At 38.5% G+C, this 23,403-nt stretch overlaps 1 protein-coding gene across 2 annotated transcripts in view; it reads left to right on the forward strand.

Moving 5' to 3' along the window:
* LOC106935933 (cadherin-18) overlaps nt 1-22,278 on the forward strand; it is a 96,319-nt gene extending 74,041 nt beyond the window's left edge. Inside the window, exons 10-11 of one of the 2 annotated variants that reach the window (XM_015016672.1) lie at nt 10,915-11,166; nt 21,453-22,278. In XM_015016672.1, coding sequence (XP_014872158.1) covers nt 10,915-11,166; nt 21,453-21,955 — 755 coding nt within the window. In that variant the 3' untranslated portion in view covers nt 21,956-22,278. Of the gene's footprint in view, nt 1-607; nt 887-10,914; nt 11,167-21,452 lie in introns of those variants that run through there. The other variant, XM_015016680.1, reaches the window with a different exon arrangement.
* The last annotated feature ends 1,125 nt before the right edge of the window (nt 22,279-23,403 follow it).

Below are 23,403 nucleotides of genomic sequence, written 5' to 3' on the forward strand. Positions count from 1 at the left end.
GTTCTGTTGGAATGAGGTGACTGGACAGGGAATGAACCAGAGTCCACTAATTGGCAAACGCTCCTTTAAAACATGGACAAGATCTGCTTTAAGTGTATACAGGAGAATAAAATTATCCACTTTTTAATATTTTTGTTTTGTAAAATTTAAATCTTTGTATATTCAAAGCTCTTCTCTTATGAGGGATTAATAACAGATTTTTTGATTTAGTGCTGTTTTGAGATACGGTGCCTTTTAATTTGTTCTTTACCTCTTCATGCATGCCAGCCCACAGGCTCTTGTTTTTCTCTGATTAGATTATTTGGTATAATCCTATGTGGGATGGGCAGGATTTCCTTTTTTAATTATTTTTCAGTGTAGATATGAGAGAACAAAAGGGTATTTTGCCCAAACCAATGTACATTGTAGAAGCTTGTGTTGTCGGCATGTTTCATCCAAAACAGCAATACATGGTGTTCTGGTTTACAAAAGTCACAGATTTAATTTGTTTATATCTCATTAACTTTCAAACCCTAACTCTGAATAAATACGGTCAGTAACACAATTAGGACATTTCCTCCAGATATCGTTTCTGTTTAGCACAACCCTCCTGCTTTTCTTGCCAGAGGACTATGAAATAACATGAATATTGGATTTAAAGCAACAGTTCATACATGAGGGAGGAAAACACCAAGGGTTAATGCTACTGCTAGGAGAGAGTCTGAGCAGGGAGTTAAAACCAGACCACTAAGGTGATGTCAGCTGTTTGTGAGCAAAGCTTATCCAGTGGACAAATATAATATGGATCCTCTCTGTGTACAAATAATGATTCTGCATGTTTGGTTATGAGAATCAGCTTACATCTCTCAGTGTCTGAGCCAAATAAAGGAGAACGTATTTGACTGCATCTCAGCAACTTTTCTTTTATCCACTGCATGTGTAGCATTGATTTGATAAAATGTTTAGGATCAAACATATACTGTTGTCTTGATGGATATTATATTATCATCTGATCCCTGAGATCAACTACATGGAAATACAACTATCCTGAATTTTATGACTGAATACATATAAAAAAGACAAGAATTAAGAAAATGAAGATACAGGCACTGAAATTTTACTTTGAAGTGCATTTAAGGCAGTAATGATGACATTCACTGATAGAAAATATGAATCATGTAAACCTACATAATTTATAAGAATGAAATGAATTTCATACTTGCAGAGGTTAAACATGCATCGAGTTTGAGAAGTGGAATATTCTTGTTTGAACGGCCCACTGAAATAGTCAGAGTTCTGGCATTCAGTGTAGAAATGCATAACTCTTTCAGAAATGCAATGACAGTAAGTGCAGAAACTTACTGCCCTGAACAAAAGGCATAAAAAAGGAACAGATGAGTAAATCATACCTGTGTGAGTGTTGACTCAGCAGAGATAACAATAAATGGGAAAAGCAGACAGGACCATAAATTCAGCACAGCCCTGAAGCCTTTGCAGCCTAAATGGGTTATGTTCAGGAATTTTATGTTCCCAATTCAAAGAGATTTCCACTTTAAGCTGATGATGAAAGGCTACTAATTGAAAACTATAAATTTACGGAGAACAGGGGGAAAAAAATCCCCAAGAAACAAGTATAAAGAAAGAAGACGTTTGATATGAGATGCCGTCTTTGTTCCTCTTGATGAATGTTTTCTTCTAAACATCGGCTCCTCAGGACTCATTGCTGAAGGATTTTTATTCTGGCTGCATTCACACCAGCCTTGTTCTGTCCACTTTAATCAAACTCTAGTTCGTTTGATGTTATGAGGATTTTCTGCTTATAACTAATAAAAATCTGACATTTAGAATTATGTTACATTATATTGCATCAAATCAATGAAAGTAATATTTAACACTTGCTTATAGAAAAAGGAACCTTATCAGAATGCATATCCTATAACCTACCATCAAAATATGTTCTCTACTTTGATCAGAGTGTATTTTTGTTTTTGTTACAATCTAAAACATGAAACCAGAATTGTTAAAGGGCAATTAACATTAATTAATTTAATTAATTAATTAACATTAATTAATTTAACAATTGTTAAATTGTTAAAGGGCCGGTATTGTGTATTTTTTTATGCACATAGTGTTAAAAAGTTGTTAAACAGTTAAACACCTGTTTCAGTTGTTAAACAATATATGCTTTACATATCAAATATGACTTAAAAGAAATTTAACTTCACAATTTAATGCCTGGAAATTGGGCCTCTGTCTCTTCAAGAACTCCTGCCCTTTCTGAAACCTCATCACATCGTTCCTTTTTCAACTCTTTAGCAATATTTTTACCAGCTTTGCACTGAGAAGCAGCTTGTATGATGAGCTCAGCGGATGTGCAGTTCCACCAGGTGTTTGCTAGTTGCTGCCACTAGTCTGAAGGAGCTGAGGGAGGGAGATGCGATGGAGGGTTGCTCTATGAGACAGAAACTCTGAAGCGTGAAAACTGCAACTCGAAGGTGGAGCTCAGTCCACCCACAGCTTAATGGTTGGAGATTAAAGGATTTCTTACACATGCATGTACGGGTCAAGGTAACACTCCAGGTACGTTTTTGATGAAGGGAATAACATTACAACATGATATGAAGCTGAAAAATGTCAATTTTGTTTTATATTTATATTGTTGTATTCACTGCTTACCTATTTACTTTTTCAATAATCCGTGTTCTGGTTGAATTAATGTTACTTATTTATTTGCCTTTTACTCTCTCCGGCTGCCTTATCTACATAAAGCTCCCTGTGAAAAGTTAAGCTGCTGCTCTCAGGCTTTTCCTGATATCAGTCAAATGTGCTCAATTAGAGGCTGCATTCGCACTTGAACTTGGAGAAGAAAAAATCCAGACGGCGCATCGTACTGTTGACTCCTGTGTCTGATAATTCAAGTAAGCTCTTCACACTCGGAGCAGCTTCTTTCACTCCTGTTGTTGCAGACTAACAGTTGGTGGCTTCGCTGTGCCAGGACCTAATACCGCCCTCCGTTGTTGTGCAACTGAAGAAAATCCCTTTCAGTCTCTCACACCAGTAACTCTCTCATGACCTCCTTTTCTTCTCAGTTGCAGTTTGATCATTAAAGTGTTTTCCTGAAACTTGATTCACTGCAGCAGTTTGAACTTTTCTTTTACAATAAAGAGGTAATTAGCTGTAGGTATTGATCGCTGATACCTTTTTATATCGGGAACCATCCGACCTACAGCCGTCTGTACGTCTGACCTCCATCTGTTTTTGGGCAGCTGAAAAAATTACCTTTCATCCACACCAATCGCTTCCTCGTATCTTATGTATCTCATTTCAGGATCTTTCTGAACTTGACTTTTTTTTTTTTTTTTTTTTTTTGCTAAATTTACAATTAGATTTTTAATTTGAGGTTTTGCTCATTTAAACCTCTGCAGTTAAATAGTCAATTATACCTGCAGTGCATTCATCCTTCCCTCTCATTTTTTGGTAATTTGACAGTAATGGGTATAAAGAGAGCCTATTAACTAAACTGTTGTGGATTTTTGTCCAGAAAATTTTTATCGCTTATTCATATCAGATTTCTTTCAAGCTATTATCTTATTACAACAGGTTATTCTTCTGCTACTGAGACCTCTAAGAGAGCCAGCTCTTGTTCACTGAATCAGATAAGTGTAGTGGTTTAGTGCTAAATGTTAGCTTCAAAGAAACTGTAATCTTTGTTAAAATGACGTTTAGGTAGAAAGTTGGAAATCCTTCTGTGGCGAAAATCTTCTTTGGTGAAGTCAATTTAAATACATCAACCTCCCTTATCGTTTACAGTGGCTGAAATTTTGACTGGCTCTTTGATCTGCTTGATATCTGTCTCATTCTATCACATCTCACCTCAACAACCAATTACACTGATGCTGTGATTTATAAATAAGCCTCATGTTTAAACTGATCACTTGATTTCTGACAGCATCGTCTTCCCATGCGCACAGAGAGGATCCTGTGATATTACAGTTAATAGGCTGTATTGAGAGGACGGCTGTCAGATACGTAGGATGTCAATTAGCTTTTATGTCATGCTCATTTTACTCACAGTTGATTTGCCAACACTTGATGATCTATTGAAAGAGTTGGGCTGTGTGGAGCGGCAGAGCTCCAGAGTGATGTTGGCTTTCTCAACATCACACAGGAAATAGTTGCAAATAGAGCACAATAGTTGCCTTCTGCTTAAAGGTCAGGATTATTAACTCAGATTTATGACTCCGTTTCAGAAAATAACTGTGAGTAATAACTAAGCCAGTGTTGTAAAGTGTAATTATTGTTTTCAGAATGTATGCATTCATTTTTTTTTTCTGTTTAATTATAAATTTAGTCATACACACACATGCTATGAATCAATATTAGACTCTTCTCTTCTGACTGAAAACTTACTGAAAACCATCAGGATCCTGACTTTAACTTGTCCTTTTATATCAACATACAAATTAATGTGAGTTATGTTGATAGCATATGAAAATAATCAAATCTCTGTCCCAAAATATGTTCTTAGGTTTGAGTTTTAAAACTTGCCTGATTGTGCATAAACAATTTAAGCAAAAAAAAAGTCAGAATTCTAAGTTTTGTAAGTAAATATGAATGAAAGGATTAAATTATCGATACTAAAATCAGCTTCCTTTGTGGGATTTTTAATCTGCCACAGGGGAAAGCTTAAGCAACACACAGATTTATACTGTACAGCAGCTGTAAGCCAAAATATAATAGCACATGCAAATGGAAAATTAGAGCATCCAAGCACTGCAGCTGTGTTCATTTTCTGAATTGAAGTGTCCTAAAGGGAACCAAGTGCAAACATCAAAGTTAATATGAGAGAAATAGTTGAATTAAAGTATCAGGGAAAACTGGACTTTATTACTGACAACAAAAAAGACAAAAACAGACAGTTATGGTCCAGTTTTCAGACACCTTCCTCATTAGGGTGTTTGAAGTTTGTGTTGGCTCACAGCTGTAGTTCAAGAGACAAGTAATTGTTTTACTCATAAGAAAAATGAAGAATACTGCAGATATCCATCTGTAGAAAACAAAGGAAGTTTCTGTTCTTGGGTTTGTTTCAGCCTCTGAAGGTATCCAGGTAATTGATCCTCTCTGGGATAAATCCTGTTAGGACGTTCAGGCTGGAAACAGCTGGAGTCATACCAGGTTGGATGCATTTCATCAGTTATTTCCATTTCCATAATGAGTATCAGTTATTTTTAAGAAAAGACAGCGATGACTTCAAGCAAATATGTGAACTTGTTTTCTGTTTTTATGTATTTTAAGTTTCCCTTAGTGCTACCTCCTAATTATAAATCCAATTCAAATAGATATTTTGTGGGGTGTTTGATAGAAGTACTATGTAATTAAGCAGAGCCAAACTATAAAGTCTATTTGTCTGAGGAGATGAAGCGTTTCTACAAATGTGAAGAATATTTGTAAAAGTGGAGACTAAAAATGTAACTGGGTTTTTTTCTTGACAGTCAAACTTTTAACTTATAAACTAGGACACAACAGAGACGTTTCTTCCAGAAAGGGATTTCCACAGCTCCGTTTTTCAAGTGCAAACTGGAGTGCTGCAGATTCCAGTCATTGGCACCTACTCACTCCCACCAACGTTTACAAGAAACGCAACCGAGTGCATGTGTAGGCAACTCTGAATTCCGTAGATATGTTTGTGTCGTGTCTGTGTGCTATTGATTTATTTGACTATTTTTGATACTTTTGGCCTGAAAGTTAACTTTGCAGAAAACAGTTTCAACATTACAGTAAAGTAATTATTTTTTTTAATGAAAAATTCAATCTCAAACCTTAAACCCTGAAGGGAAAACCTAAGATGCATCCCTTGCAACGTTATTCATCTGTTTTATAAACTAGATTGTTAAAGATCTGTTGAGTTTTGTCTACAAGTTTCATCCACTTGTCATATTTTCTCTGCTCTGCCCCTCCTGTCCTGTCATCAATCCCCCTACCACACCTTTGTTCTATCTTGAGTTCCTGATCCTGAACATTACCTTTACCTGCTCCCTGATTGCTCTTACTGTATGTCTGATGTTGCCTTCAACCTCTGCTTCATGTCTCTGGATTACGGTCAAAGGCTGACGGATACTGAATCTGCTCTGCCTCGTCACCCATCTCTGCTGCCGACTTGGAGAGTTTCTGTCTAAGGAAATGCAGCAAGAAGAAACCAGAACCTGGATTTGCAGAATGAGATCGACTGGGGGTTTGAGCCCAATTTACAACAAGAAACAGATTAACTGACTAGGATTATTTTTGATGTTCACAAAAGTAAAAAGTTAACAGCAGGAGAGTGAGAATGATTAGTTGATGGCAGCATCACCAAGCTGACCTTCCTACTGGAGCTTCTGCTCCCCAAGCCTTCTCTCTCTCTCTGTCTCTCTCTCTCTCTCTCTTCTTTTCCTTCTATTTCAGCGTTACTTCCTGGTCTCCTTATCCATCACTCCTCCTATCATGCCTGTCTCCTTTGCTGATCTGAAAGCTCAGCATTTTGCATGTTAGACAAACAATATTTTAAGACTGACCCGACTGGACAAACTTCTTCCACGTTTCCTGTCTCACCTGAATGACTTTGGCAAACGGCCAGTGGCGTTCCTTGTCTTCTTCCAACAATTTCCTTGTTTCCTCTCAGTGCTTTCATTAAGACCAAATCAGTTCATTCTCCTACGAATGTCAACAGATTCTCCCACCTGAGCTCTGGATCTGTCCATCTTCTTGTTTTTCCTGGTCAGCCTGTCAGTTTAGGTGGAAAACTATATTTAGATGAATCATTTTGGGATGTTTAAAATTTGGGTTCTTGTTTTCAAACTTTTCCTTAACCTGTCTGATGGGTTGCATAGTCTTAAGCTTATTCATGTTGTGAGTTTTTATTTTTTTTAGCTTATTTCTCAGATTTCCAACCAGGTGCATGTATATTGAAAAAAGCACTTGGTTGTGCTAAACTTTTATCAGTGCGTCTGAATACGAACACACACCACACTTTTAAAACGTTTATTTTCCAAATATCTTGGACCCTTCCCCGCCTACCTCAGAATAATCTCATAAACTTAGCTGTTGTAACAAGACAAAACTGGGAGCAGCTTTGCAACATTTTGCAATGCACTGTGGGAATATGAAACCTATCCAAGTGGCTCTTGCATTGTGTTGATGGTTTTGGGGAAAAGAACCTGTTTGCCAGCGCCGAGCGGAACCAGAGCGTGAGGAGAGCCTCGCATGCAGTGCATACTAATTACTGTGTTTGTGTCGTGTGGAGGGGAAACTGCTGGGCGGCTTACTAAACTGGACCATTGTATTACCTGGTTTATGCAAAATACATAATTCTAATGATTCCAAATTATTGAACGCTGGTCATTTTTTGCGGTTGCTGCGGTCAAACTTTTGTATTCAGCGTGGTGTCCCGTGTGTGTGTGGATGCAGTTTGGCTGCAGATGGTCTGTCTCGCTGAGGCATTAATCACATTCACTCTGCAATCACACCGCTCTCCTCCTCTCACCTGTGACGAGACATGGGTTCATGTGAATTACCATAGCATAATGGATCTGAGCTTCCTCTGTGTGTTTAGTACAAGGACCTGCGCGTACACACCAAACTGATTATTTATTTTTTTTTGTTGTTGAGCCTCCTCTGGTTCAGCCTCGGCTGTCACCCAGCCTGCTCTCTGCTTACTGCTCAGACGTCCAGCCTCTGAATCCCCGTCTCCTCTGTGCCATTTGCGTCTTCTGAAGCCTCCGCCCGTCTGCGTGCTGATGCGGCGGTACACGAGTCCTGGCTTAATAAAGCTTGAAGTACGTGATGTCTTTCCAACTGTCGATCATAATTATTCATAGATGGAGTCGAGATTGGAGTGGGAGGCGAGGTCTCAGAGCGGCAGCAGCTCGATAGTACAGCACGGCGGAGGTGTTTTCACCGGGCGGAGGGACAAAGGCTGCCCTGCTGCACGATTCAGCATTTTCAGAACTTAAATAGCGTGAACATCAAGATCAGCGCACAGTGTGTCATCAGTATGCAAACCCAAAGTTAAGTTGTCTTAAGTTTTCACCCACAGTATCTTTAAGGACTCCTGACGTTGTCATACTCCAATGAAAAGATGTGGCACGTTCAATAAACATCTGTAAATGACCTTTCTCATGCGCCGATCAAACATTTGACAGAATCTGTGTCAAGCTTTGTGATTGCATTTGTAACAAAAGAACTTTGGTGCAATTTTCCTGACAAAAACAATGTCTCATTTGAAAAAAGGACAATAAAAATTATATTTTCCACTCATCACTTGATAAATGTTAATTTAAAACTGTACAAAATTATAGATAAAAATAGATAAGGTCAAATTAACTGCTTAGCCATCATTCAGGATGGTGTAATGGGTATAAACTGTTGCTCAGCCTCTTGGTTTTAGTTTTTACAGATCTCAAACGTTTGACTGAAGGCAGGACTCCTGGGTCATGAGACTCAGACCTCCCTCCCCCAATTTCAAGGCATCAAATTACAAAGTCAGATTTCTTTGAGTTATTTTTGATACATAGAACGAGACCCCAGGATTGAACCTTGTGGTTTCCCACATATGACTTCTGTCTGGTCCAATAAGACAGACAGAAGTCGAGACTCAAATCTGTCAAGCATTTCACCAGAGTCCCAGCTTCAAGCTGCTTTAATACGTCCTGGTCTTTGTTTAGAGGCCATGTAACTGTTAAAATAGCCTCTAAATGGATGTAAATATAAGTGACTTGTAATTAGGTCTGTCATCATTAATGCATGTAATTAATCTGAAAACTGTGTTCATATTACATAATGCAGACTATTTTGACCTAAAAGCCTCTTTCACAGTGTCACCTGGTTCACAGTAGTGTGTTATACAGTCTTGTACTGAGTTTATTCGAAAATGTGCTTATTTACATCACAATTGATTAATCAGATTTTTTTTTTCTTTTCTAAAACTTGACCGTGCTACTTTTAACAAACTGTCCGTTCCTTTGTGAACAGAGTGTGTTAGTTTAATGAACAAGGCGCTCGGTGAACAGATTTATCCATCTGGTCAGAAGAGGATGTTCTGCACAGCTGGCTGTGATAAATTTGTTGCTCTTTAAATAATTTAGAATTCACCAGCAGAAGGAAAGAAGGCACGGAAATTAATTAGCAGCATTAAAAATACCTTAGTAATTTAGAAAATATGTAAAATCATGATATTCTTAAAGGATATTTTCTTATTTAAAACAGATGTTTAACCTTCTTGCTTGACTTTGAGAAGTAAAATAAAAATAAGGAATGCTCTCTGTTAGCTTAGCTGAAGTTTTGCCTTCGACACCAAGAACACAGAGACCCCAGTTTTTATATAAGCAGCTAATATGAGCAAATTGTTGAATGAAATATGCCCACATATCCCGACTCTGCAATCAATATAATGAAACCTGCTGACAAAACTTATTTTATTGATTCTTCCTTCCCTTCAGCTCTCCTGTCTCACTGCTTTGCATGTTTTATTAAATTGAGGCTTACTGAGTTAGCCTAATCATTCTACACTGTAAGAGAAAAAAAGCTGTGCAATTTATATATGCAAAGTACATTTTTTCTGGAATTGTCTTTCATGGTAAAATGAATCCTACGGAGAGAGGACTTAAAAAAGAGCAAATGTAGGGATAAAACGTTTTAAATTGGCTTTTTTAAGGAAATGTTGGCATCTTGTGTGAAAAACAGAGTTTTAAAAACTGTTGGTGAGAGAAAAACTGTCGCCACATCTTTATATTTTATATCTTTATATCTTCACTGTTGTTTCCACTGTCATGATAAGTTTTGTTTTTAGCAAAACCCAATATTTTTGCTTTGCAGAGGCATCAAACCTTTTATTTCCCTACTGATAGTTGATTATGAAGTTTCAAATGAGTCTTTGTTCCTTTAAACATTAAGTCTAAAAGCTACGTTTCAACCCTGGGACTGTTTGTGTCATTTAGTTGTTTAACTTGATGTGATTTCTCCAATCTGTCTAAAGAAGATTCATTTCTTTAACTTTAACTAAAAAAAACAAAATAAATGTTCATTTACAGTTGATTCAATATTTATTAAGGGCAGCTTGGCTAGGTTGTTCTTAAAATAATAAAATTAATAAAATCGTTGTCCATAAATGCGGAAACAGTCATTATAAAATAAATATGTTAGTCATTTGAAACTTCAGTGGCTCAATTTAATAAATAAAGTGTGACATGGAACCTGAAGTAGCTCAAAGTTGGTGTTATTTGCCGTTTAGATGTCGGCAACGAACGAGACCGATTCACCTGACAAAGAACAGGAGACACATTTAGCCGCCTTATGAAACTCCTAAATATTATTTAGTTTATTTCTGATCAAATTGAGATCATCTGTGGTCAGGGTTCATTCAGTCTGAAACTCTTGAACTTTGTCAGTACTGTCGTTTTATAGAGTAAAATGGTGAATAATAAATGCTGGTCGTTTAGGCTCAGGTGTGAAATAATTTCCTGCTACAATCACCAAATCAAACCTTTCTCATTAACTTCAGCCCTTATACATTTGCTTGTCTGGGACAAATTGCCGATCTTGTCAGAAAATCTCCAGCGGCTGTCTTGCTCTTTTTTTGCTCCCTATTATTTCTGCTTATTTACGTGGCAATAACAGACGTGTTTGTGCAGAGATCAAGGTAAACTGTTCTTTTGTTGCATATTAGAAGAATTAAACAAACACCTTTAAAATTAATTAGCCTTGGCAAGCCGAGAAGCTGCAGACACAGTAAATAATTCTGTATTTGGATGCTTTCAGAAGGAAAGCAACAAACAACGCCAAGACTAAGTTTAGCAAACTATTGTCACCAATATAGAAGTAATTGCATATTTCTCTGAAAGAGGTGCACAGTTAGTCTTTCAGCCCAAGGGTATGACCGTTTTTATCATTTTGTCTTTGCAGACAGCACAGCTAACATCATTGCCAGGCGGCGCCGGTTTAACCATCTGACCCAGGAGCTCTATGAGCTTCCCATCGTGGTGTGGGATGGCGGGGAGCCATCGCTCAGTGGCACCAGCACCTTGACCCTGCGGGTGTGCCCATGCCAGCGCCACGGCAAGATCCGGATCTGCCAGGGGGAAGCGTTCTTCTCCTCTGCGGGCCTCAGCACGGGGGCTCTGATCGCCATCCTGCTGTGCATCGTCATCCTGCTGGGTGAGTTGGTGGGCAGGCGCTCTGGGGAGCCGCGGGAGGCTGGGACTTCTGGGGGTTGGGGGGTATCCTGGGGCGATGGATGGAGGAGATGGACCGTGGAGGAGTTAGAGAGTGGGAGGTTGAAGGAGTATGACAAGGGCAGAGATGGGGAGGGGGCTGGATAGATATGGAGAGATATTGGTGGAATTTGAAATGAGTAAGTACAACTCAGGGAGGGTCACAAAAAGTATGTGGAGGACTTAAGAGAGTGAAAAGGGAGGAGGCCGGTGGAAAGAGAAGGTTCAGCTGGAGAGTCGGTGCAATCAGGAGGGAAATATATGCAGCTGAAACCGGAGGTGTCCAGTGTTGGTCCTCAGCATCAGTGTCCTGCAGGCTTTGAACAAGTCCTTCCAAGACATTCTATGAAGTTTCACCCAAACGGCTAAAACATGCAGGACAATGGCTATCAAACACCAGAACTGGTCAACACCGGCTGAATGGATGCCAGGAACAATCCTACAGCGATGGGATGCTATTTTCTATTCTGTGCACCTGAAACATAAAACATAAGGTGGAAAATGTATTCAGCTGGTCGCCTGCCTGAAACTAGAGGTGGAGATTTTTATCTTCTTTTTTTCTGTTATGCATGTTTCATCCATCTCATCTTTAGTCTTCTTGGTTTGAATCATTTTCAGGTCACTAAACACAATCATTACTAAATCCTGCTGGTTTCTATCTTGCATGAACAACATGGTGGCAATGAAGCCATTGCCAGAAAGAATTAAAACTAAATCTCTACCAGGGCTTTTTGAATTTATTCATAAGTGCATAAAATGTAAATTACAGCAGAATACCACTTGAGTATTGACATATTTTCTGTAGAACGTGACTCCAAATTGTTTGCAGAAAATTCAAATATTCACAGTTTTCCATGGACTATTTAAAACATTTTCAATAAATGCTGTATGTATTATTGCATATCAGGGCATATTTTGCATTTGAACTACTAACATGGGCAGTTAAAAGCTATTTATTGGCAGCTATCCCCTGTAAATACCAAAGGTCAACAGTAATCGGTGGTTTTGCTGTCAAGCAGATGCTAAATTTGGAAGAGATTATTGTTAACCTGGCTAAAATATACAGGTTCAGGATTTATGTAGCTAAATCAGACATAAATTAGACCACTAACTGGTGAGAAAGTGATACTAATATTTTTAGTATGTGTAAAATCTGCATCAACAGGCTTTAGTGGGATTCAAACTATCAACAATAGTCTACAAGAGTGTAAAAGGATAGTTTGGATTATTTTAAGTGAGGTTCTACAGAGTTTATGTATATTTGTACAAAAAATAACAAATGCACATGTATTATTTAAAAGTTTGTTGGCCTCTTATAACAATGAGAGTTACCAAACAGAATTTCATTATATGTGATCACATAAATACAATAAACGATTCTTGATTCATAAAATCCTCAGACCTGAAAAAGCTCTGACATAAAAGGGGCAACCCCAAAAATAAATTAAATCTTTCATGAACTAAAAATGACAGTCTTAGTGCGTACATCTCTAATCACACATGAATCCCCACAAAAAAGTATATTTAGCTTTAAATTATCCCCAACTCACTGAACACATGAAACATTAGGAGTGTGAATTTCATATAAAATCTTTACAATCTTTACACTAAGCACTAAATGCACAGAGGATTGTCTTATTTATCTAATATCTGCTTCTTCATTTCATCCCCCATACTCCCCACAATCTAGTCAGCAGAACCTTTTGAAGGCTGGTTCTGATCCTAAACGGTGTCCAGAACTAAACACAGCTGTCAGAGTGAGACGCCTTAAAAGTGGAAGACAAACAGCCCAGTTGTTCTGTTGGGTTCTTTTCTAAGTTTGAGGTCAATTTAAATAAACTGGAATGAAATGGAGATGCAAAAATAAATACATGTTTTTCAAACTGCTTCACAAATACAAATCTGAGATGTTTTGCTCGCTTCACCCCAAGCATTGTATATAATCTATAAGTGTCACAGGGTGAGGAGGTATTTAATTACAACAATCCATTCAGATGAAACTCATTACTAACCCTGAACATCGCTCTTTCTCAAACGAATCAACATTTTATTTACACAATTGTTGTTTCTGTTTGAACAAATTAAATCCCAGGAGAGACACAGGGGCTTATTTTGCCTCTTTAACAGTACAATTACATTATAATATCACCAAGAAACTGAATTTCCTAACAATGGACAAGCGAAAACAACAATCATTGAATTTAGCTGCTTATCTGGACTTGAACTAACCCAGTCAAGAAGAAAGTCTTTTGCCCTGAGCTGAGTGAAGAACTAAGACTAATTCAAAAAGCACTTGGTATTTCATATATTTTTTGTTGTTTGATTCCAGCCAAATTGCTTGTCAATTGTTTTGATCTCCAAGGCAATAGGTCAGCAAGAAAAAACTGAACTAACATGCTGAAAGGGGCTTATTGACAACTATTGTAGCAGAGGTCGACACTTTGACCAATAAATCAATTCTGCTGCTTTGAGAGGAGTCCCTTTAAACAGCCTAATCCCACTATAACACATCCCACTTTTTACAAGCATGTCTGAAGGTAAACTAACTCTAAAAAAAATTAAAAGAAAATTTGAGAAAAAAAACAAAGTTAGTGGGGTTCAGTTTTTTCATGTTAGGGAAAAGTTATACCTGTGAATGATGATTCATGTTCAGCATTAACTGATTATTAATGGCTTCATTCACATCTACTCAGAAATTAGACCCACTGTCAGTTAGAGCCGTTTGAAAGCCCAAAGTCTGGACTGCAGCAGATCTGAAATCATCTGTTTGGTGAGTTTCCTCCTGCAAAAGTCAACACAACTGCAGGACAGGTTCTCCACAGACAGACATGTTCAAACTCAGTTGAATGTTATTTTTATTAAAGTAAAGCAGTTTCTATCTTTTACATCAATGTGAAAAGATGTACCTGTCCAATGCAAAGACAACTATTTACTAATGTTTTAACAGATCGTCCCATAAACACATTTTTTTTTGGACCGTGTCTTTTACAGAAAGAAGTTAAACTGAAGTCCAAACTCTCTCCTTTTTTTGTGTCGTGTTTTACAGAAATAGCTTGAAAATATACTTTTTGCATTTGGCTGCATCATCTTCACTCAAAGATGGTAGATGCAGTTTTGTAAACACATTTAAAATTCAAAAGGACTTATAAAAAATGCATTTTCTTAGTATGACTAATAAAGTTAAGCTAAAAATGCTCTACACCTTTAATTAAACTAAAAAGAACCACCATTTTTAGTTTTTTTTTTATATTTCTATGCTTGCTTTTAAAAGATGAACACTTTTTCCTGTTGCATTCACAGGAAAGTGCCCAGGATCTCATTATCCAGTGAAAAGCTCAGTTTTACTCTCTTGTGAGCGTGAGACGCTGCATCCCGTCGGTCGCGCAGCAAACATCAACAACCGACGTGAGGAGCAACACGCCCTCCACTCCTGCTGATTCTGTTTCACATTCCACCGCGAATACAAAAGACCGTCAGAAATCCTGCGAAAACAGAAAACACTTTTTCAATATTGCTTGTATTAGCAGCCAGACAGCTTTTGCCTTAGTGGGAATTTGTACTGTGTTCCTATGGCAACCCAGATTTCCAGTGACAGCAAATGATTTTTGCTTGAACTTGCAAACACGATCTCGTCTGATGGGTGGACAGTCGGTGTAGCAGGTTAAATTGGAAAAAACCCTGGAAGCGCCAGGAAATGTCTACAGAAAGACCGAAATAAAAGTAAAAAAGATGAAAGGCAGCTCATTAAATTTCCACAAGTAAACAATCAGCCATCAGCTCTGTTAGGTGTTACAGCGTCTCCGCATTTGGACGTGATTAGATAAAACTGTCTAATAACTGAGTCTCTCCTCTTCCCTCCTCTCATTACTGATTGTCTGTGGACATTAGCGCGTGAAGGTTATGCGTAATCATACAGACCGTCTTCCTCCTCCAACCCGGAGCTTCTGGCTGAGGAGAACAAAAGGCCATCGCCGCTGTTTGGAGGAAACGGTCGTGGTCACGGATGCCTGCTGAATACCTAAACATCAGCACAATGCAGATATGAGGAAGGCAAACAGACATGTTGAGCCTGAGGAAGTGATAAAATCGGCTTCCTATTTATTTTTTGTAGAGGAAGATTGAATTGTGTTGCCGTTTGCATTCACTGTGTCCTCAGCCATTAAGCATACCGTAACCCCAGAGACCTGAGGCTGTCTGTAAGTGCCAGCCAAATAAATGACCTTCCATATAAGGTAACTGTCAGTAGCGTTGCTGTTATTTCCCATCTGTAAGGTATTTGCAAGAAAAATATTTGCAAATGTGGGTTAGAAAAAAAAAGGTTCATTTTTCTTGATAACTTCATGCACAGGCATTGTTTATTTTGAATGATTCTTTGCAGAGAAAGACTTGGCAGCTTGACTTACAAAATGGAGCTTTCTCAGGGTTTGTTTATGCTTATTGGTGGACATTTGGTGTGTGTGTGTGTGTGTGTGTGTGTGTGTGTGTGTCTCCTTTTAAGAATGTGAACACAGTGTTCCAGCTGCATTATCCCAGACTCAGATTAAACACACTGATTCCTCTGAATGCAGAGCTTAATAACATTTGGGAACACACATTTAGAGGAAAATCAAATGTATTGACAAGATTCTTGCTGCCCTGGATTAGTAATCTGCAGCATTGCTCAGTGATCAAAATCCAAATAAGTGAAACTTTGCAAAAAGACAATAATTTGTAAACTAAACATCTAGAAATTTCAAATCATCACATTCTGTTTTTATTCATACACAGGGTCATTATGGTTTAGTAAGGACCAATTTGTCCAGAAGCTTTTATTTCCTGCCCAATGTCTTAAAATGTTGCTTCAATATTTGCGCATACAGTTCTGTCCTTGCGATGCCGTGTGTTTTGAGAGCCTTTGCTGCAGAAGAATAACCCCACACCATGATGCCACCACCTCCTTACTTCATAGTTGGATGGTTCTATGGGTAATTGTGTCTGCCTCATTCAGTTTTGATTTCATCAGATCTCAGGTTCCTGAAGATAAAAGTATTTGTCCAGGAGTGAATTTGTAAACTGTAATCTAACTGACCTAAAACAGGAAAAGTTTTCCCTGATTTAATGTGGAACAGTGGGAAAAAAAAAAGTTCTGCATATTTTCATGCAGTGTAAGCATCTGTTTCTGTGTGCACAAGAAACAGACACTGGTGGGTTAACTGGTGAACACTGGGAAGCTTGAATCCTAACTGGGGACAATTTGGTTACCAAATTCACCAAACAAAGGAAAAACTGTTCAATCAGAACCGCTAGTCATGAAAATCACCTTTAAAAATTTGTTTTTCTGATTCTTTTTGAATATCTCACCTTATTGTCCCACCAGATTAAATCACACAATTTTAATTAACTAAAACAGCAAATCAACCCACCGCAATAACCGCATGGCCGTTTGATGACAGAAAAAGTTGATATTTTTTTATCGTATTGAGAACAAAAGTGTCACAGCATGAGCATAACATTTCCACAGCTCATACATTCAATCCCTGCTCATGTCTGAGTGTCTCTGTTATTTGTTTATGCCTGATTGTTTTCCATTTGTCTGATTAATGTCCGTGCTTTACCTATGCGCTCACTAATAAGCCGCCTTAATTAAGTCTGTGGCGGACCAGAGAGGAATACTCACTCTGAACGGCTGCGACTCGCCGGATAATGCTTTTATTTCCACGCAACTTAGATAATTTTAATAAGCAGATTCAATTACAAATACTAATTTTGTTTCAGAGAAAATGGTACAGCATCACAGTCCTAATTGGTTTCAACCGGAAAATATATTAAACATCTAACCATTTATTCAATTCCAACAATTTATTACAGAGAATGAGTAGTTATGATAACTGCTACAACATTCCTTCATTTCTTTACATTTGTGTAGAAATGCATTAGTCAGTTTAATGTAATTACGTTAAAGAGGATTTAAAGTGATTCTGCGCATTTCTTTAAGCCTGTTATGACTTTATAACAGTTGTTCAGATCTTTTCAAGACAGAAACACAATCATTTAAAACTTTAATAAGCTTAATCTGCTGTTTTCACACCGAGTTAAAAGCAATGGAGTAAATGTTTGTTTTCAAGTGGGACAAAAACGCGTCGCCTAAAAGAGCTTGTCTTTTTGCAGAGGCATTTTTATGCCTTCAAAATGGAGCAAAGGGTTGGACCTATATGCTGATGCAAGACTGGAAAACAAATAAAAAGACTCTTGACCAATGACCGCTGGAGACGGGAACCAACACCTTTTGCGACCCCATAAGAATAAGTGGATATAGAAAATGAAAGGAAAGCTAAGATTATTACGTCTGACTTAACTTTGGCCGTCAAGGTTAGGTACAGAATGAAACCCTGTAAAACCCAAATCTTTCATCGACGCTGCTGTTTGATAAATTCCAGTGTTTGATCGGCCTTTTCTGCTGACAGTTTGAGGTTGTTTGTCTTTTATTCACTGCAGCAAATTCCCCTTTAGAGACGATACATTTTAACTGAACTGAAATAAGTAGGAAGCCAACAGACTTTCAGAGCACTGTTGGAGCAATTTGGACTAAATAAAACCTTTTGGTTTTACATTCAAATCAAACAATTAAGAACCATCAACAACTTGATATCACTAAACAGTCAAAAAGGGGCTGAGGAGAGCGAGCACACGGCTGCTTGGCGGGGAATAGATTTCACTTTGTCATATAAATTCAGTCGAATCCCTTTGGCAAACGTTACAGGAAAGCAAGAACATCCCCTTTAAATTAAAGTCTTATCCATTAGGATTTACAAGAAAACTGGTTTTATTTAAGCTTTTCAGTTTAATTCAAGTTCTGTTTTGTTCCAGTGTAATTTTCCATATCCAGAGGATGCTGCCTAAAAGCGACTTCAGTGATTATTGGCCCTCCTGGTGCTACAACTATTTACATCCCGCTTTAGGGAACGACGGCCCTTATTCTTCTGTGAACATTTTATGAGGCTGAAGCCTGCAGAGAGAGGATCCCTTCATCATTCCCTTCTGTACAACCTGAGCTTACTCTGCAGGTTTTCTGCAGGATTTAAGGCTGTGAACTGAGATGACCGTGGAGGAGAGCCAGTTTAATGACTCCCGAAGCCTTTCTGCATCATTTTTGTCAAATGACTAAAAACTAAGTGAGAGTTCATGATGCCGTGTTGTGGAAAAGTTCCCAGGTTGGGGGAAGAGAGAGAGAGAGAGGCCCACAGCATCATCAGTCTTTCACCGTACTTAAACGTGGGCGTGAGGAGCTTTCCCAAAAAGCACTGAACACCCTGGGTTTGCCGTCATCAGATCAAAACAGCATCAGTGAAGAAGAAGAAGAAGAGGAGGAGACATTTTGTTTCCACGTCCAGTGAAAGTTTCAGTAGCATTTAGCATCGTATACATTTTTCTTTTCCTTTTTTAGGTTTTTCAGAAAACCTTTTGGCTTCCTGTAGTCCGCTCAGCCTGACATGTGTAAGAACCTCAACCACCACACAACGAACGTCTGAATCTTATGTTCTGCAACACAAAGCAGAGTGGATAGAAAAACACAACAAACCGATGAACTGTTAACACTGCAGTCCACTTTGTGAAAACTCAGACCCGGTTTTACCAGGAACACTCTGTCACAGTCAAGTTACTTACTAATATGTGCTAAAGTGCAGATCGGAGAACGAGGAGGTGGAGAAAAACAATGTGTTGTTCCTGAAATCTGCATGATGAAGAAAATAAGGGAACAAAAGTTAAATTTTCCCCAGTGATGACCCAGTTCACCTCACGCAGCCCTACATTTCTGCATTTTGTAATTGGGTGTTTTAAACTAGCAGAGCGATGAGGGCTGTCGGAGACAAATTGCATTTTGTTACCCTCTCTGACCCCACATCGGACGGGCCAATTCAGCAGGAAGAAAGTTGGATATGATTTCTTCCTTCTCCCCACATGTGCAGGTTGTGATATGTTTCCCGAAAACACAAACCTCCAACTTCAATTAATAAATTGCCTCAAATCTAAATGATTAATTTATTTTTCTTGGGGTGCAGTCAACTTATTTATTTTTAATTAAAGCTATAAAGGAAACATTTCTTTGCTGAACTTTGTGTTTAACTTTTAATTGCATCTGTGGAAATACGTCTAAGGGTGCTCTTAAAAAAAGTAAAGAAAAAAATCTGTCATAATTTTGGGGAGTTGAAGCTACAAAACATAAAAATCTGAATTTAAGCCATGGTAAATATACTTAATATGTTAATCTGAATGATAAAAGCTAAAATGTTGTAGTGATGCTGGTTTTTACTTTGCAAAACCTTTAGAGGAAAGTTGAGTAATTGGCTAAACAATGTAATCTAGTTTAAAATCTAAATTCTCTGAATTTTATCTCTGACTATAAAGCCTAAAGCATCTTTTACCCACTTTTTCCATCTACCTGCTCTTTTCTTTCTCACCTGGCTTTAAGTGAACTGGAGAACTTGAAAGTGTTTTGTTGTTTAATAGGTTTCAATAACCACCAGATGAGAGGAATCCTAAAGGAGTTGCCTGGGTACATTTATTAGTCCAAAGCCTCCTTGTTGCTTTAGGTTAAGAGAGCTGAGTCCTATAAGTCCTTCCTCACTCCTCCTCCTTCCAGTCTCACACCTTTTAACAACTAGCAGATATCTCACCCTGACAGAATGCTCTGGCACATGTGCAATTTTCTGTTTATGTCACCTTCCAAGCAGTTTTATCAGTTATATCTCTCTTTATGTTCCTTTGTATCATTATGGGTTTTTTCCTCTTCTTCTTGCACATTTTACGATGCAACTGTGAGGCAACATTACCTCCGTAAAAAAGACGGATATATCCCACTTCTCTCAGCTAATCCTGCAAATGATCTCCTTCTAGACAATTCACCTGTACAAAAGTGTCTTCTTTGTTGCTTTTTTTTGTAAATTGATGTGAGCTTAATCTTTTTCAAAGAGGTTATCATTAGCGTGATGAAGCAGCTCAAAGCAGATCCTAATTAGAACCTGTCATTTGAAAGAAAACTTTAAACTTGGAAAGTTTGTTTTATTCCTCATTAGTCAACTCTTCCTGAGTCTTAAAGATTGATGCGTAAGACACCCAGTTTGGTAAGAAAGGAAATGCAACCTCTTTCTTTTCCAGAGTTTTGAGGGAAAAGACAAGTTGTGTGTGACGGACTTTGGAACAGCAACTCCTCTAAAAAGGCTTATAACTATTTATTTTAAACATTCAAACACCAAATATACATTTGCACAGAACCAACCATTTTAGCTCTACCACGGATTGCCCAATCAGCACCAAGGAAAATAAATGCTGCTTCTGGATTGGCTGCTTTGTAAATGCTAGCCGCTAGCGTGTCAAGTACTACTGCACCACGGTATTTTAGCAGCGCCTTCTTATAAATATTTTAGTTCTGTTTTATAAAATCAGGGAAATTATTTCTCAAATAACTTGGAGGTAAACTTCAAAGGAAAAATTTTGCAAAATGGTGAGATAAGTGAATCTCTGATGGGTTTCACTGGCAGGATGGTAGCTACCCTCAGTAGTAGATTTCTGTGTGAATTTTGGCCCCGTCTTCTTTTTAACATTACCTCCTCTAGGTTAGCAGACATTTGAGTCTTCCAGCTTAGACATTTAATCAAATTCATGTCTTGTCTTTGAATGGGGCATTGATTCATTTGTTTTGTAGATCTGTTGTTGTGTTTGCGATCACTGTCCTTTGACGGAAATAATCACAGAACTAAGTAGCTGAAATGTTTTACCTTTTGCTACTTTTTTTGCTTTAATTGTGCAGGGATGAGGGACAGAAGTAAAGGATTCTAGAATCTGGTGACGTACATGTTTGTGTTTTTAGTTCCTGGAATGTTAAACCTTCATGTTACATGAGTGGCACCTTGTGTGACCTGAAGTTTACATACTATGTACTATTAAAAAGTTTGCATTGTAACCACAGAAAGCTTAGATTTAAAGAATGCTAATGACAGCCACTGCCTGGTATTGACTTCAATGCTCAACCCATTTCAGAGTCCTGACAGAGTCACATAATCACACTTTAATTGATTGGAGTTCAGAGCAATTTCTTTGTAGTGAAACAACTCAAAGGTCAGCATTTCCTCACATCAATGGAGAAAATAGTCATTCCTGTTGCTGATTGCTCCAAAGTAAATGTTTTCTTTTACCTATAAGGCAGCTTTATCTTTCAATCAATACCAAAAATTGTATTTCTCTGTCTTGCAGCAATCGTGGTTCTCTTTGTTACACTGAAGCGGAGCAAGAAGGAACCCCTCATCATCGCTGAAGAGGACATCAGAGAAAACGTGGTGACGTACGACGACGAGGGCGGAGGAGAGGAGGACACAGAGGCCTTCGACATCATTGCTTTGCGAAATCCAGCTGCTGCCGAGGAGCTCAAGTTCCGACGAGACATTCGCCCAGACGCGAGGAATCACTGTGGCATGCCCCCCTGCAGGAGCCCGACGGTGGAGCTGGACGAGGTGGACGTGCATGAGTTCATCAAGCAGAGACTAGTGGAGGCGGACATGGACACCAGCGTGCCGCCCTACGACTCGCTCCAGACCTACGCTTACGAGGGGCAGGGCTCGTCCACAGGGTCCATAAGCCCGTTGGACTCTGCCGGCGTGCAGTCGGAGCAGGAGTACACCTACCTGGAGGACTGGGGACCCGAGTTCCAGAAACTAGCAGAACTCTACGAAGAAGCAGAGTCGGATGTGACCACTTAGTCTGTGATTTCACTCCCGTTCAAACCAAATCCGCTCCAAACCTGTTCTTTTTTTCAGATTTTCAATGAATAACACGGACACAGACAGTCTCAGTGGTCCTCAACTTTTACTGGTGAACTAAATCGACTGCTCTATATTTTCTTTTTTGTTTTTTTATTTTGTCACATTGGATCATGGATTATTCGTCTGGAATTGTCAGATTTTAAAAATTAAGAGAAGATCAAATATGAGGAAAAAGGGAAATGATGATATTTTCCTTGGTGTATATTTTTTATTGATCAATAAAGTCCTGAAATCCATTTGAGTGGATATGTGAAAAATTGGTACATTTGTCTTATTCCTGTAAGATGAAATGTTGAGCATCATGGATCATCAGTGCAGAGAGAAAACTTTACTTTGGCCCTTTTTCTTATTTATTTTAACCAGTTTATTTTTTTCCCCAGAGTGGAATGATTGCAGAACAAACATCTGTAATCATTTTTTTTAAATTCACATGGCCTCAAAATTATGCTTACAGGCTCAAATGTCTTCCCATACATCCACTAACCCTGATAGAAATGCCTTACCAAGTTCATCTCAACCACACGTTTCAGAATTGGAAGAACTAAAAGGAAACGTATGTTCTGTTGTATTACCATCTGTATGGCTGCATTCACACCAGCCCTGTCCAGTCAGTTTTCATCAGACAGGACCTTGTCTACCTATGAGGTCCAGCTTGATTGGGGAGGTGTGAATATGCGATTGAACTCTGATGCGGACCAAAATGGTGAACTTCGGTCTGTCTAAAAACTGTTGGCTGAGTTGAAGTGAAGTTTGAATGCATGGAAGTGGATTATAGCACAGGGCACTCAGAGATCTTTGTGTTGTTTCCTTTAGTGGTTCATGTTGCAGCGCCCCCACAGGACAAGGGGGGAACAGGTTGCTCAAAGGGTTTGGCTTGTTTGGCACAGAACAGTGTGAAAGCGAACCGCACCAGATGAAAATGTAACAATTTTGGTCGCCAATCGAACCATCATGTGTTAAAACACCTCGTGTTTCATGCGCTAATTCAGTTTGATATAATTTTTTCACTGAAATCTTTGATTGTCTTTAAAACTATGATGATGAATATTTAAGGTCACCCATTTATTCAGTTTGTAATTATCACTGTGAGAGTCCTCTGTCTTTTTATTCATTAATTTCCAGAGCAAAAGGCTGAGAAATCTCACCAGCATGTGCTTTGTGCCTGCGGCTGGCCCACGGCAAAGGTCATTTAAGTTAGCCAATGGCAAGAATGGAAGTTCCCAGACTGCACAATTAGTGTTTGTTTATTTCATCACACTTTACTGAAACACAGGAAGCAGCTTAAACTGCAATAACTGTGTTTGACTTAAAGCCAATATGACTCAATTATCAGGCTAAGGCACTAGTTAATGTCTGTCATGTTTTCCTCTTTTACTTTCACCCTC

The sequence above is a fragment of the Poecilia latipinna genome, unplaced genomic scaffold (genome assembly GCF_001443285.1).
Source record: "Poecilia latipinna isolate Pla-1442-1.1 unplaced genomic scaffold, P_latipinna-1.0 Scaffold74, whole genome shotgun sequence".
NCBI lineage: Eukaryota > Metazoa > Chordata > Actinopteri > Cyprinodontiformes > Poeciliidae > Poecilia > Poecilia latipinna.